Source organism: Acipenser ruthenus, chromosome 24, assembly GCF_902713425.1.
Source record: "Acipenser ruthenus chromosome 24, fAciRut3.2 maternal haplotype, whole genome shotgun sequence".
Classification (NCBI taxonomy): Eukaryota; Metazoa; Chordata; class Actinopteri; order Acipenseriformes; family Acipenseridae; genus Acipenser; species Acipenser ruthenus.
Window position 1 is genome coordinate 5,556,098 of NC_081212.1, and position 15,515 is coordinate 5,571,612.

A 15,515-nucleotide genomic window follows, 5' to 3' on the forward strand; every position below is an offset into this window, starting at 1 on the left:
CTGTAGCTTATCTTCAGAAGCACAGACTAACTCATCAAGCTTTGAGAGGTTTAGTGGACAAGCCATACAGCCAGCGCTTGAAATGGATTTATGAACTTGGGTATCAAAGCAGAAGCATTTTATAGCAGTTTTTATTACATAGCTACCAAGTCTGACAAGAAATAAGTATTTCTGATTCCTCTTGTATTTTAAAATCTATCATTGTCATCATCATCACCTCTATCTGGGGTAGTATATTTCGATTTTTAAAAGAATTAAACTTTAAAATGCATCTATTTCAAATTTCCCAAAGGTATGAAAAGGTTAAGACTGGCAGTGAGAGTGTAGTTCAGTCTCCATGCTCATGCTCTGAGAGACTGCCCACAGAGGGGGAACTGGGTCCAGCACAACACATTTCACACATTCAGTTCAGGTCTTTGACATGCTCCTGATCGTCTGGTGCTGTCCCATGGCATTCTCCCACTCCTTTCCATTGAACTCCTCCAGTCTGACACTCCGCACTGTGCCCTCATCCAGGCAGTGCGGCATTACACCTGGAGACGCACACAAAGCACACACAGCGCTCAGGAGCTTGTGAGAATGTAAAAAAAAATATTTGAACTCCCAACACTATACACCTGTGGCCAAAAGCTTTGCATCACCTAGAATATTAGGATTGAGACCTTAATTTAACATCATTTCGATATTTTATTTAGCATCAAGCAATCAAAGAAACTACGAAATTATATTGCAATAGTCTACCGGAAGCCATAACAGTAGTACAGTATTTCATGTTAGATTTCGAAATGTCACATTTTTCAATTATTGTCAGTTTTCGTTAAGTATATGGAAAACTACAAAGCGGTATGTAATTCAATGTGTTAACGTAACATTATTCAGCAGGTTTAATTTGACTTAATTCTATAGGGTGATGCAAAACGTTACACCATAGCTGTAGACAGAGTCACCAGCCCAGCACTAATAGAAAACGACATCCGAATCAAGTAGCACAGAAGCTGATAATTCCTCTCTTTCCCTGCTGCAGACCTGGCCTAGGAATGATAATGTCACACACAAGTGCTGACAGCTACAGCAGTTGTACAACATAGCTGGGCATTCAGAAGGGAGCGCAGCTCTTGGCTGCTTCTGCGCTCCTTGATTCAGATGTCATTTTCTATTAGGGCTGGGCTGGTGACCCGCACAGCAGCCTGGCCTCTTCACAGCAGCGGGTGTTTATTAGTGATGTCACTTACCATATCCATCAGGGTTGGATCGAGGCCTGTAGAAGCTCTGCACGCCACATGTCTTGCAGAACATGTGTTTGGCAATGTGGGTGTTAAACGTGTACGTGGTTAAACTCTCAGCTCCCTACAAGGGAAAAAAATAAGCTTTTCAAATCCTTATATTAATCATGAAAGTAATTTCACTCCAAATAACGGAAGACATTTCAGATGTATTATTAATATCAGTAACCAGTCCCTTAATAAATCATTCAGATGAGGAACACAACAGTTTTCTTTACAAACCCTTTTAATGAGCTCCTTTCTGTCCGTTCTTTACACTTCGGAGCTCACAAACTAGGTCTGGTTTTCAACCTTCTCACAACAGGAGTAGAACCAATGATTTACTTTGACTCAATTGTACAGTTACAGAATTGAATTCTAACGTGGTTCCTACTGTAAAATATTGAATTGAATAAACCAATTATTTATCTTTTTTTTTTTTTTTTTTTTACCTGTAACAGACTGAACCTTGAAGCTGGAACAATGAAATGATGGTTCTGTTTCTTGGTGCAAATGCTGCAGCTGTAAAAAGAAAAAAGGCAGTTCATGTTAGATACCACGTCAGAGAAATACACACATTCTCTTTGCTTCGCTCTCCTTGACACCACTATAAAAGAAGCTTGGCATCTCACATGCTGGGATGTTACCATACAATACGTATCACGATATGCAGGTCGCAATACAATGCGTATCACGATACATGCGACGGCTCTCATGGGCTACTTGTATGACGCAGAATAAGATCAAATGATCAATTAATGACAGGCTGTTTTGTTAAAAGACCAAAATATAATGGAGTTAGGGAGTGTGTGTATTTATACCAGCAATAAATACAATTGTTCTACATTCGAGAACCGCTTGGTGACCTGCAATGAGTTGTGTTGAGCTTTTATTCTTGTATCACAAAAGAAATGATTCGTACCTCTGTTGCTATACCTATACGATGTACCGTGTACAGAAATGCCGGGAGATACAGTATGCTGCTCACCTGCAGCTGAAGACGTGCAAATCTGGCAAAGCCCACACCTGGAATCGGACCGCACCACAGTGGCAGCCTCCTGTATGCTTCACAAGTCCTTCATCATCACTGAAAGCAAGGCAGGGGGCAGAGGAAAAGTCACCTCTGATTTTAACTTTAAACACACATCATGCAGATTGTTACCATCTCAGCCCAAGAAAGAAAAACAGAAGAAATCCTAAAGGGAGCAGTAATGATACTATACATAATAATGTTTTCATTTACTAACTTTAGATATTAATAACACAGACTGTACCCACTTAGGAAAAGGTCAGTGACCACTCGCTCACTGAGAGTCTATCCTGCATGCAATAATCTATGTTATTGGTCTGGAGCAGTTCATAAAGTTTCATAAGTACAATGGGTTTCACATGAAAATAATGTCACCTTGTGGCTGAAATGGTGTACTGACATGACAGAATTTTTAATTGGCTGTGCTGCTTTTTGCTATAAAATTTGTAGACACATTTTTCAATTTCATTTCTAATTAATGATGCAGTGATTTCCTTTATTCCTTGAAATTTAGCTACACGTCGCCATGACACAAACTATTATTTTATTTTGTAAGAACTAAACACATACATGTTATCGGTACATGAAATAATAATATACTACCGTAGTTATCCTTTTGTGCAATGTAACGTGTCTTAATTTAATAATAAATACTGCTTCATTTAAAAATAAAATCTATGTATGCTATGTTTTTCGCCAGTAGTCCACCTGGATGTTTCTCGTCTTTCTCTGGTTTCGTTGTATTTTAGTGTAGTGCTGTTCTTTGCATTCTGTGTTTTCTCAATTGTGTTTTTTTTTGTTTGCACACTAGTATTCTGTACCGCAATTGTATATCTAAGTATATTTATATACATACCATTGCTTGCGTCTTTCCCGAGTATTTTCAGAGTTCGCCATATTGCACACCTTTTACAGTATCTTACTGGTGTTTTAAGCAAGACTCCTAGACCTAATGTGAGTCTCTGCTTACAGTTAAAATTACTTTTACTTATACCTCAGCATCATTAAGATTCATGAGGAGCAGTTACATTAAGGTTACTTTTTTTCGTTCCTGAAAAGCACACTACCTTAGCCCGTTGTTTCTTTAATAAGTCTCAACGGAAGTACCACCAAGTTGGTCAAAGTCTGATTTTTTTGAACTCTCCAAACAAACAATGCTCAATTTTACCTGCAGGGGGCACGGTTGTACCATTCCAGAATATAACCAAGAGACTTTTTAAAAGTTTTTTTTTTTTTACAGCGGTATGCTGTATTTATATTTTCTTATTTTTCGTGACGTTTACGGGTGGATCAGAAGGTTAATTTTATATAATTATGCATTAGACGTAATGAAAAAACAAAACAAAAAAACCCCACAATAACTAAAAAGTGGATGTGGTCTCTTTTGTCAAAATGATGATCAATTTGTTGAGTAAAATAACAGCTGATCTACAGATAATATGCAAGTTGGAAATGCATGTTGTGACACACCCCAAGTTCTGTTGACAAAAGCAGCTCAGGGTTTAGCTATGTGCTGCAGGACAGTGAGAGCCCTGTATGAGTCATGTGAGGATCATATCATTAACGAGGCAGTAGGGAACAGTGATGCAACTGTAAAACAGCTTCGACCTAAACCCAACAGCAACAGCATAAAGGAAATGTGTTTTCCAGTGAAAGGGCAGTACAAAGTTCAAATTCAAACAGAACATACTGTTCATATATCCTGCTAGAGTTCTGTGATGTTCAAAATTGATTTCAACCAGTTACTCTGGTGTTGCAATTTTATGAGGGCATTTGTTAAGGGTTATTGAACTGGGAAACCTGATGTTTCATAAAATCAAATGTAGTTTACAGATACATGCTTCTATAAAACTAGAACAAAGCTTTTTTTGTGGCATTGTTAAATCGTGTTTGAAAGTGTATTTTTGCACCATTTGTTCTGAAAGCTGGTAAAAGCTGAGGTTACTCAACTAACTTAGAAAATTGATTGCTTTTACATTTTATTTTGTTTCCTATTTTTTATTCTCCTTTCAGGTAGTTAAAAGCTTTGGAAACAAGCTTGTAATAAAGATGACACAACCTTCTGGAAATGGCCCACTTGTATTTCATGCTGAAAATACCTAGTCATATATTTACATTGACCTGATCTTTTTTCTTTTTTTAAAGCCATGGCCACCACTGTACTATCCCACTGAAATGAAGGCAGGATCTAGCTCAGTCAACTCCTCATCATATTACAGGAGGCAGTGTGGTCTAGCAGTTTCACTAAAGGACCAGCGACCCAAGCTCCTGGGGGCCATTCACAGTTCATACATATGAGAACTCAAGCCGGTCAGGTGACCTCCCTGACCGTGCCCCTGTCACAGGGTTACGCCTGGCTGACGGAGAAGGACAGAAGCACACCACACCCAGACAGAGGAGTTTCACTTAGGGTTGGACCATTTCGAATTTGCTTTGAGAGATAATGCCAAGCGTCAGGAAAGCAGTGTGCCTTGTGCCTCAATACAGTCTCCATGCCATAGCTGTGGGATGGGAATCACTTGACTAGAAAGACTGGTGTGCATGGTTTTCTGATGATTAGGAACAGACTGCAGCAGCAGCAGCCTCTCCAGTCTGGTCAATTGATCTAAAAGGTGATGGATCTAAATAGCACCATTCTCAAAAGGATCATTCAAAGAAGGAACACCAACATCTCCTTTCAATGTGTCCCAGTTAATGTATTTTTCTTTAATGTGTAAGGTTTGGTCCTAAGTTCACAGACCACACTGCCTTATTAGCAGGAGTTACAGTACCTCTGCTCATTTCTTTAACAAACCGGAAAGGATTTACTTTGCTACAAATACAAGTACCAAACCACACCATTCTCAATAATAATAATAATAATAATATTAATAACTATGTTTACAATTATACCAGGCTGGTTGAGTACCAATGCTTGAAAGTACAGACGCTTTGTAGTAGCATATCTTTCTTTTTTGCTCATATAAGGGTGCATCCTGTATAACTGTTCTTGATATAAGGCTCTGATACTCATGGTACTCTGAGCTAAATTAAGAATCCCTAAAAATAAACCAGGACTCCCTCTCCCACTGATGATCAGCCTTTAATACACAGCTCTAGCTGTCTCTGAGCTGTGTATTAGATACATGACAGAAATTCATCTCATTGTAAAAACTGCAGTGTCTCACAACCATGCTCAATTTTACATTGACCTGAGTGTTATACTTTAAATACGTCACTGCAGCTGCAGCTTTTAAAAAGGACCACATAACAAAACAAACAAACTGTGATATGTTCATACAGTGTTAGCATTCAAATAATTGCACCCAGCTGTCCCAGTTTGTGTTATTTGGTACTATTTAAAAGCAGCTATAATAATTCAAATGTCATTCTAGGCTTGGAGTCTAGAGACTGCATTCTTCTATTGCCAGCGTCTCTATATCACTTCATGAGTCAAGTGTGAGGTTACTGTAAAAATGCTGAAAAGTTTACTTTGTAAAACTGTTACGACAATGCTATTAAACCGTAGTATCAACAGCAGCAAGGTCAGTCCCTTTTTAAAACTATTAATAAAAGAGGAAATCACACTCCAGACAGCCAGTGCAGATTTGGATTGCTTTTGGGTCAACTCACCTTACCTTGTATTGATTCCCCTTTCACTGTAAAAGTTTCCCAGAGTAAAAGCATAGCAAAGAGTGATAAAGCATAGTGAAAGCATGGTCAAGCATAGGCAAGCATTGTAAAGCACAGAGAGGTTAATGCGTTTGGGTACAGTTGGGTGTCGTGATCATAATTGAAAAAGAACAAACTCAAAGTGAAATGTAAACTAAGATGAGGAAGTGAAACATACATGTTAAAGTTTTTCCTCCAGTTTTATATATAAAGAAAAGTGTAGAAAATGTGCTTTTAAACAGCAGTGTGTCGTACTGTATTTACACATCAATACAACACGGTCATCTATTGATCTTTTCATAACGTGGCTCAGAAGTTAACTAAACCTGCTCACTGATGAAACTAAACCCTGACTGAGATCCGTTGATCTTTCTGAGATCAGCCAGCTACTAGTCACAGGGCGGATGCGCACTAACAAGCTGAATCACCCCCTTTCATTCGATCATTTAGTTTTCTAAACCCCTGTCGAAAGTAACAAGCTTTGTAGGCACTCTGGTTCAGGAAGGAGTAAGCTGAAAAATGAAAATAAACTGGATAACCAACAGGGTGTTGTTTTTGATCAAGTAGAGAGCATAACAAGGTATTATATGGCAAATAATAATAATAATAATAATAATAATAATAATAATAATAATAATAATAATAATAATAATAATAATATTGTCCTGCTGTACTTTCTCCAGTGAATACGCATTGGCTTGAACTCCAGCCAACTGACCTACTTAAGCAAAGCAAACCTGCTGACTACATATAACATGTGACACGTTGCATTGTGTCTGAAGCTGGTGTGACACAGTACACTCAGGAAACAAACAGAAAGAGCCAGTGAATCACAAGTGAAACAGCAAGTGCTGTAGGCTATTATTTGTTTATTTAGCAGACGCCTTTATCCAAGGCAACTTACAGAGGCTAGGGTGTGTGAACTATGCATCAGCTGCAGAGTCACTTTCAACTACGTCTCACCCGAACGACGGAGCACAAGGAGGTTAAGTGACTTGCTCAGGGTCACACAATGAGTCAGTGGCTGAGGTGGGATTTGAACCAGGGACCTCTTGGTTACAAGCCCTTTTCTTTAACCACTGGACCACACTGCCTCCTCCTAAGGTTAGGCCTTACTGATAAAGGGCGTAGGTTCGTTTATCTAATCAACACAAGGTTGTTTCAACAGTTGGATCTAGAAGCTTCTGGGTCTGTTAAGATAATGACAGGGTGTGCTGAGTTATACAAAGTCAAACAACACATAACTTATGATGCCACACGTAAACGCACTTTGTTCAATGTCATGTAAGGCATGTGATTTTTTTTTTTGTAAGAGTAAAACAAGAAGAAACTGGAATGAGTTTTCTAGCCATTTTACATAAAGCAGTTTGAAGCCCTTGGATTGAAGCACAAGCAGACTCAACAAATCAATACATTTGTCAATTGCATGAATCACTACTGACTCAATTTTAAGACAAAATAGTGGGACCGTGGAAGATGCATAGCAACTGTGATAAAGCCGAGTAAAATCATGGAAAACCACACACAAGCAAGGTAGTCACGGAAACTGTGTAAACAAGACAGTAATACATTAGCAAAATTTCAATTTATTGCTAAAAGCGTTTAATCATTTTCCTCAGTCAGACACATGACATCCTAGGTTCAACACATTACTGCATTGAATTAATTGTGGCTACACTTGAACTTTTCCAATACTTCAAAACAAGACTTGAGCACTTAGGAAGTATGTCATCCCAGATCTCTCTCTCTCTCTCTCTCTCTCTCTCACACACACACACACACACACACACACACATATATAATGTACTATATATAAATCTATAATCTATGTCTGTACCTGGTGTTTCAGGTTTCTAAAACACAAATAAAAACAATTCTAACTGCTACTGGTCAGGTGTATTGGTGGAGTCTGTGTTAGGTTAGTATTTTAAACAACATTGTAACAGAATGTGTCAATGACGTATGGCTAAATAAATGCACATGATAGTTGAATCGTTCGTTAAATCTAAAAGGAAAGGTACTACTGATACAGGCAGTGCAGCAATGACAAGCACTGGTGTTAATGCGGGTCGAAACTGGTGGTTTGCTGTTTTTCAGCTGGTCGTGTTGATTCTGGAGACTTGGTGCTTGATGAGAAACTGTTTAAGTGAGTACAAGTAAAATCAGATCCATTAAAAATCTCACTATACCTACCAGATGATGAAATACACAATACGATTACAGTACGCCATCCATTTTAAACTTTGTGAACATGTAAAAAGAAAATCATATTAAAATAACAGCTAATCTAATTTTATGATGCAGTTTACCGTACAAAATACTTGGAAAAAGGACGACGTGTTATTACTTTACATCACTATTTTCTTAATAATGATATAATTAAATTAATCTCGGCACACCTAGAAACTGCGAGAAAACCGCAGTATTACTGGAACACCTACGAGTTACATCATAATCAGCCACTGAACATTCAGAAAAACAACTCTTTTGACCAATCACAGCTTGGGAGGCGGGTTCGCTTAAGCAAACAAGCCAGAACCTTCCAGACCTTTCTGTTGTAAAATGTACTTCTTTATATCAATGCGCGTCGGGTATTTTGGAAACTTTTTCATATTTCGAAATGATATGTTTAAAAAAAGACCCATATTAAATATAGCACAGCTGTAGTTGATTTACATCACGCGCGTGAGTTGAAATGTCGCAATGGAATATGAATCTACAATTACTGTAGTTGAGATGAGGATACATTTCGTTTACATCACGCTGCATGAGTGAAATGTTGCAACGGAATTTGAATCTACTTTTCTTAGCGGAGGGATTGTAGGTCGGTGTAGGGGGTGAAACGTAGCTGACGATGAAGCTATAAAAGTAAGACGCAGGAATCAGTGCGGCAGATTGAAGAAAGATTTCAGCACAGCTACATTAAGAGAACAAGTAATATTTTACGAAGCTTCCCGAAACTGTAAGTTTTCTTTCAAGTTATATATATATATATATATATATATATATATATATATTACTGTAAGTTGGATAAATCACTTTTATTTATTTTAGATATGAATGTTAACTAAAAATTGGATATCTCTCTGCTGCTGGTAGTTTGTCAATAAAACTACCGGGAAATTACTTTAAATGCCGCTAAAAAATGTATGAATGTTACATTATATGATAATAACTTTTACATTTGGACTACTTAATGGCAACGGTGTATTTCACCATCCGATTACTGAAGCCGTTGTATTAACTTGTATTTATATTTGGCGGTGTAATCGCTTTGATAATGGTATTTTTATTTGAAATGTACGGTTTTCTTGTTTACGCCTTGTTGTTCCTTTGTCGACTTGCTGAGTCATAAAACGGAAACAAAGGCACGGCCATTTTACAGCCTTGCGCCTCCTATTGGCCTCGTGCTCTTTATGTAAACTGGTGGTGTTCAAGCTTTGAGTTTTGGCGAACCCTTTCATCGTCCTTCTCTGGACTATGAGAAGATCCAAAAACCTGTTCACATTGAATAAGCCTAACGTGTCCAAATTAAGCCTTTTAAGCGTTTGGAGATTTTTTAAATTTATTTTTTGGTCTTTCTGACTTTTTTTTTTATAACAAGGCTGGAGGAAGTTAGTTTCGTTATTTAGATTTTATATGTAGGCATATTTAAGCCTATGTTGACAAATGTTCATACAATCTTTACAATATTTTCACGAACACACTAACTAGTGTAGTCCCTAATGCGATTTATGCAGTGTGTTATATGGAATTACAGGGTTAATGTGAAATAGCAACGTTTGGGGCATTCATAATAATTACTAGCCATATATTTGCAATGGATTTGGATGTGTTTTGTGCATTTAGAACCTGGCTTGCATCTGAACTAGTAACTTATTTTTTCTAAATATTGTCTTGTGTAATGCGTACATAACTTAAGAATATTCTTGTTTTAATATTATTCTTGTTTTAATAAAGTGCCTTTTAATATTTATCTACCTCTGCAGCTGAATATTGACTGTCTTGATAAAGTAAACTTTATTTCTCTATCTTAGACTGAAAGATGCAGATCTTTGTGAAAACACTCACTGGCAAGACCATCACTCTAGAGGTTGAGCCCAGTGACACCATTGAGAATGTCAAGGCCAAGATCCAGGACAAAGAAGGAATCCCCCCTGACCAGCAGAGGCTGATCTTTGCAGGCAAGCAGCTGGAGGATGGACGCACACTGTCCGACTACAATATTCAGAAAGAATCAACATTGCACTTGGTCCTGCGTCTCAGAGGTGGTATGCAGATCTTTGTGAAGACCTTGACTGGCAAGACCATCACCCTTGAGGTTGAGCCCAGTGACACCATTGAGAATGTCAAGGCCAAGATCCAGGACAAAGAAGGAATCCCCCCTGACCAGCAGAGGCTGATCTTTGCAGGCAAGCAGCTTGAAGATGGGCGCACACTGTCTGACTACAACATCCAGAAAGAATCCACTCTGCATTTGGTCCTGAGGTTGAGAGGAGGTATGCAGATCTTTGTGAAGACCTTGACTGGCAAGACCATCACCCTAGAGGTTGAGCCCAGTGACACTATTGAGAATGTCAAGGCCAAGATCCAGGACAAAGAAGGAATCCCCCCTGACCAGCAGAGGCTGATCTTTGCAGGCAAGCAGCTGGAGGATGGACGCACACTGTCCGACTACAATATTCAGAAAGAATCAACATTGCACTTGGTCCTGCGTCTCAGAGGTGGTATGCAGATCTTTGTGAAGACCTTGACTGGCAAGACCATCACCCTAGAGGTTGAGCCCAGTGACACCATTGAGAATGTCAAGGCCAAGATCCAGGACAAAGAAGGAATCCCCCCTGACCAGCAGAGGCTGATCTTTGCAGGCAAGCAGCTGGAGGATGGACGCACACTGTCCGACTACAATATCCAGAAAGAATCCACTCTGCATTTGGTCCTGAGGTTGAGAGGAGGTATGCAGATCTTTGTGAAGACCTTGACTGGCAAGACCATCACCCTTGAGGTTGAGCCCAGTGACACCATTGAGAATGTCAAGGCCAAGATCCAGGACAAAGAAGGAATCCCCCCTGACCAGCAGAGGCTGATCTTTGCAGGCAAGCAGCTTGAAGATGGGCGCACACTGTCTGACTACAACATCCAGAAAGAATCCACTCTGCATTTGGTCCTGAGGTTGAGAGGAGGTATGCAGATCTTTGTGAAGACCTTGACTGGCAAGACCATCACCCTTGAGGTTGAGCCCAGTGACACCATTGAGAATGTCAAGGCCAAGATCCAGGACAAAGAAGGAATCCCCCCTGACCAGCAGAGGCTGATCTTTGCAGGCAAGCAGCTGGAAGATGGACGCACATTGTCTGACTACAATATCCAGAAAGAATCCACTCTGCATTTGGTCCTGAGGTTGAGAGGAGGTATGCAGATCTTTGTGAAGACCTTGACTGGCAAGACCATCACCCTTGAGGTTGAGCCCAGTGACACCATTGAGAATGTCAAGGCCAAGATCCAGGACAAAGAAGGAATCCCCCCTGACCAGCAGAGGCTGATCTTTGCAGGCAAGCAGCTTGAAGATGGGCGCACACTGTCTGACTACAACATCCAGAAAGAATCCACTCTGCATTTGGTCCTGAGGTTGAGAGGAGGTATGCAGATCTTTGTGAAGACCTTGACTGGCAAGACCATCACCCTTGAGGTTGAGCCCAGTGACACCATTGAGAATGTCAAGGCCAAGATCCAGGACAAAGAAGGAATCCCCCCTGACCAGCAGAGGCTGATCTTTGCAGGCAAGCAGCTGGAGGATGGACGCACACTGTCCGACTACAATATTCAGAAAGAATCAACATTGCACTTGGTCCTGCGTCTCAGAGGTGGTATGCAGATCTTTGTGAAGACCTTGACTGGCAAGACCATCACCCTAGAGGTTGAGCCCAGTGACACCATTGAGAATGTCAAGGCCAAGATCCAGGACAAAGAAGGAATCCCCCCTGACCAGCAGAGGCTGATCTTTGCAGGCAAGCAGCTGGAAGATGGACGCACATTGTCTGACTACAACATTCAGAAAGAATCCACCCTCCATCTTGTCTTGCGACTTAGAGGTGGTCACTGAAGTTCATAAAAATGAACATTTGTTCTTGCTAATTGTATGCTTTATGTGATTTATAGTTCTGTCTTGTCTTGCACTGTGAGTTATCAATTGAACTTTTTATATATTCATAAGTTTCTTGGACTGTTTAAAATGTTCTAATAAAGAAGTGCAGTTAAACCCGAGTATGTCCCTTAATACATTTTGCAGCTTTAGGCAATACATTTACATACACTCAAATCAAAAGGTAAGAAACTCAGACATGTTTTCACTAGTGACATCACTGCAGAACTTGCCATGATATTGTCCAATTCATTTAATTACATTGTATCAGAAATATTAAGAACAGACTAGTCTAACTTTGCAGTAACAGTCTGTATAAAAAAACATACATCAAGGAGTGTTTTTATTTAAAATAAATAGTTAAAATACATTCCTGTAACATATTATTTTTAGAGTTTAAGTAAGTCACACTTTAATATAGTTTAGTATAGGGATAAAAAAAAAAACCTGGAATAAGAATTGTTAATCTGCCCATCTATATGTTGGGAGAAATTGCTGTCTAAATGATCAGTATTTGGCTATTCTGTTTATAATAGCTTACTTTCACTTACTGCTTGCTTGGAATGAAGTCACTCAAGTGCTAAAAGGTACAGCTTCTATTAACTTAAATATTAACCAGGGAGCAATAAAACCTACCCATTTTAGAGTGCATAGTAGAAATACAAGGTGATTTATCCATTGTGAGCCTTATGCTGAAGTCATAGTTTCTTTGTATCCTAAACTCAAAAATCTTTTTTTATTATTATTAATCTTGCCTAACATGGGAAACAAAGTGTAAAAAATATTTGTGAAAGTAACTAGCAAGTATTTCTAAACCAGATTGCACACTGTACTTCAAGTAACTGTTGCACCCATGTAGGCAACTGACTCTGCTAAAAGCAGCTTTTCTTGTGTGATTCTGGCTCTGTATCTGGCCTCCACTCCTCTTCTGATTGCTGCTGCCAGCCTTCTCTTCTTTTCTGTTCTACTTGGCTCTGGCATGTTCTTCAGTTCTTCTGGATCAAGGTATCGACCAAATACTTCAAGCTGTTGGTAAGGGTAAAATCAAAACTTGATATTCTCAGAAAACCAAATAACACAAAAAATTCAATTATATTATATGTGTACCTCTGCATTTTGGACATCTTGTCTGTAGCTGTAAAGATGATCCCTTGTCACTGAATTGAGTTCCTCTCGCTCTGTGTTTTCTCCATTGATGACTAGAAAAAAACAAAGTTGCATAATACCTTCATCAAGAGTGAGTTATAAATATGCAAACAGCTCGGCCCCAAAATTAAAATGAAATAACTAAACTGGTAGAACTTAAATATATATATATATAAGAACAATAAAAACACAGTATTACAAATACACTGGTAGCAGTATGTAAGGGAGGGCTTTTAAAAGTACCCCACATTACAACGTGGCAACACTTTAATTTGAAAAAAACATGAATGTTTCTGATCACTGTTCACAGAGAATTCAGACTCACTTGTATCAGCTGTTAGCATTATTCGCTGGAGCAGATCCTGGGTCACACTTTCTGCTGTACGTCCATTAATTTGTTGAGGTTTGGACATACCATCAGGTAAAGCTGTATTGTCTGAAAAATAAAGAATTACTGAACAGGTAAGTTACTCAAAATGGCAGACTCGCAGCTTTGAAAACTTCCCAAAACTTGTGTATGACATTTCGTATTTGACATTTAGTTTGTCTTGAGTTATTTTTCTATATACAAAAGTTCACAACGTTCCAATGATCATTCTGTGGTGAAATTAACTGGTTCTCCTCACCTTGTGTTGTATTTTGCTGTGTTAAAGGTGATGGTAGCTGGCGGTCTTGAACAGGACTCTTTGACTCAATGGAAGGCGGTGGGGTTCCAAAACTTAAATAATAAATGTAAATGACAGGTTAACATAGGTGTGGAAGGAAACATTTTGAAGAAGGGCTCCAAAGTTGGATGCAGTATGGGTAGTTACTTTTAACTGGGACAACTGCTGTGTATACACCCCTACATTATGCTATCTATTACATAATAATGCATTTCATAAAATAGCAAGCATCCCAAATACAGCATTTGTCAAACCTTAAAAATATATATACTGTACTGTACAGTACTGTGCAAAAGTTTTAGGCAGGTGTGAAAAAATGCTGTAAAGTAAGAATGCTTTCAAAAATAGACATGTTAATAGTTTATATTTATCAATTAACTAAATGCAAAGTGAGTGAACAGAAGAAAAATCTACATCAAATCAATATTTGGTGTGACCACCCTTTGCCTTCAAAACAGCATCAATTCTTCTAGGTACACTTGCACACAGTTTTTGAAGGAACTCGCTGGTAGGTTGGCCCAAACATCTTGGAGAACTAACCACAGTTCTTCTGTGGATTGAGGCAGCCTCATTTGCTTCTCTCTCTTCATGTAATCCCAGACAGACTCGATGATGTTGAGATCAGGGCTCTGTGGGGGCCATACCATCACTTCCAGGACTCCTTGTTCTTCTTTATGCTGAAGATAGTTCTTAATGACTTTTGCTGTATGTTTGGGGTCGTTGTCATGCTGCAGAATAAATTTGGGGCCAATCAGATGCCTCCCTGATGGTATTGCATGATGGATATATATCTGCCTGTACTTCTCAGCATTGAGGAGACCATTAATTCTGACCAAATCCCCAACTCCATTTGCAGAAATGCAGCCCCAAACTTGCAAGGAACCTCCACCATGCTTCACTGTTGCCTGAAGACACTCATTCGTGTACCGCTCTCCAGCCCTTCGGCGAACAAACTGCCTTCTGCTACAGCCAAATATTTCAAATTTTGACTCATCAGTCCAGAGCACCTGCTGCCATTTTTCTGCACCCCAGTTCCTGTGTTTTCGTTCATGGTTGAGTCGCTTGGCCTTGTTCCCCTTATCCTATGCATACAAAAACCTTTTCGATTTACGATTTTTTTAGGAAAGTCTGTTTCCACGTCGGAGGTATGGTTTTTTGGCCGCAAGTCTTCCACGAAGGCCACTTCTGACCAGACTTCTCCGGACAGTAGATGGGTGTATCAGGGTCCCACTGTTTTCTGCAATTCTGAGCTGATGGCACTGCTGGTCATCTTCCGATTGCGAAGGGAAGTAAGCATGATGTGTCTTTCATCTGCTGCAGTAAGTTTCCTTGGCCGACCACTACGTCTACGGTCCTCAACGTTGCCCGTTTCTTTGTGCTTCTTCAAAAGAGCTTGGACGGCACATCTGGAAACCCCTGTCTGCCTTGAAATTTCTGCCTGGGAGAGACCTTGCTGATGCAGTATAACTACCTTGTGTCTTGTTGCTGTCTTGCCATGGTGAATGACTTTTGATAGTAAACTGTCTTCAGCAACCTCACCTTGTTAGCTGAGTTTGGCTGTTCCTCACCAAGTTTTATTCCTCCTACACAGCTGTTTCTGTTTCAGTTAATGATTGTGT

The 15,515-nt window shown here is 39.4% G+C and overlaps 2 protein-coding genes across 4 annotated transcripts; one reads left to right on the forward strand and one right to left on the reverse strand.

The window, feature by feature from the left end:
* Nucleotides 1-115: 115 nt before the first annotated feature.
* On the reverse strand, nucleotides 116-3,438 carry LOC117429020 (centromere protein V-like). 3 transcript variants are annotated; one of them, XM_058998166.1, is made up of 5 exons: nucleotides 3,149-3,438; nucleotides 2,251-2,349; nucleotides 1,715-1,784; nucleotides 1,233-1,347; nucleotides 116-570 (listed from the first exon to the last, which is right to left on the reverse strand). In XM_058998166.1, exons 1-5 carry the CDS (start codon nucleotides 3,187-3,189, stop codon nucleotides 509-511), a joined length of 387 nt encoding a protein of 128 aa, XP_058854149.1. In that variant the 5' UTR covers nucleotides 3,190-3,438; the 3' UTR covers nucleotides 116-508. The 3 variants fall into 3 exon arrangements, with proteins under 3 accessions (XP_058854149.1, XP_033904021.1, XP_033904020.1); XM_034048130.3 differs by having other exon boundaries at nucleotides 116-533; nucleotides 3,287-3,433; XM_034048129.3 differs by having other exon boundaries at nucleotides 116-533; nucleotides 3,149-3,432.
* A 5,310-nt stretch (nucleotides 3,439-8,748) lies between these two features.
* On the forward strand, nucleotides 8,749-12,202 carry LOC117962933 (polyubiquitin-C). The gene is made up of 2 exons (XM_034906899.2): nucleotides 8,749-8,905; nucleotides 9,981-12,202. The coding sequence occupies exon 2, from the start codon at nucleotides 9,989-9,991 to the stop codon at nucleotides 12,044-12,046; it is 2,058 nt and encodes a 685-aa protein (XP_034762790.2). The 5' UTR covers nucleotides 8,749-8,905; nucleotides 9,981-9,988; the 3' UTR covers nucleotides 12,047-12,202.
* Nucleotides 12,203-15,515: the final 3,313 nt, after the last annotated feature.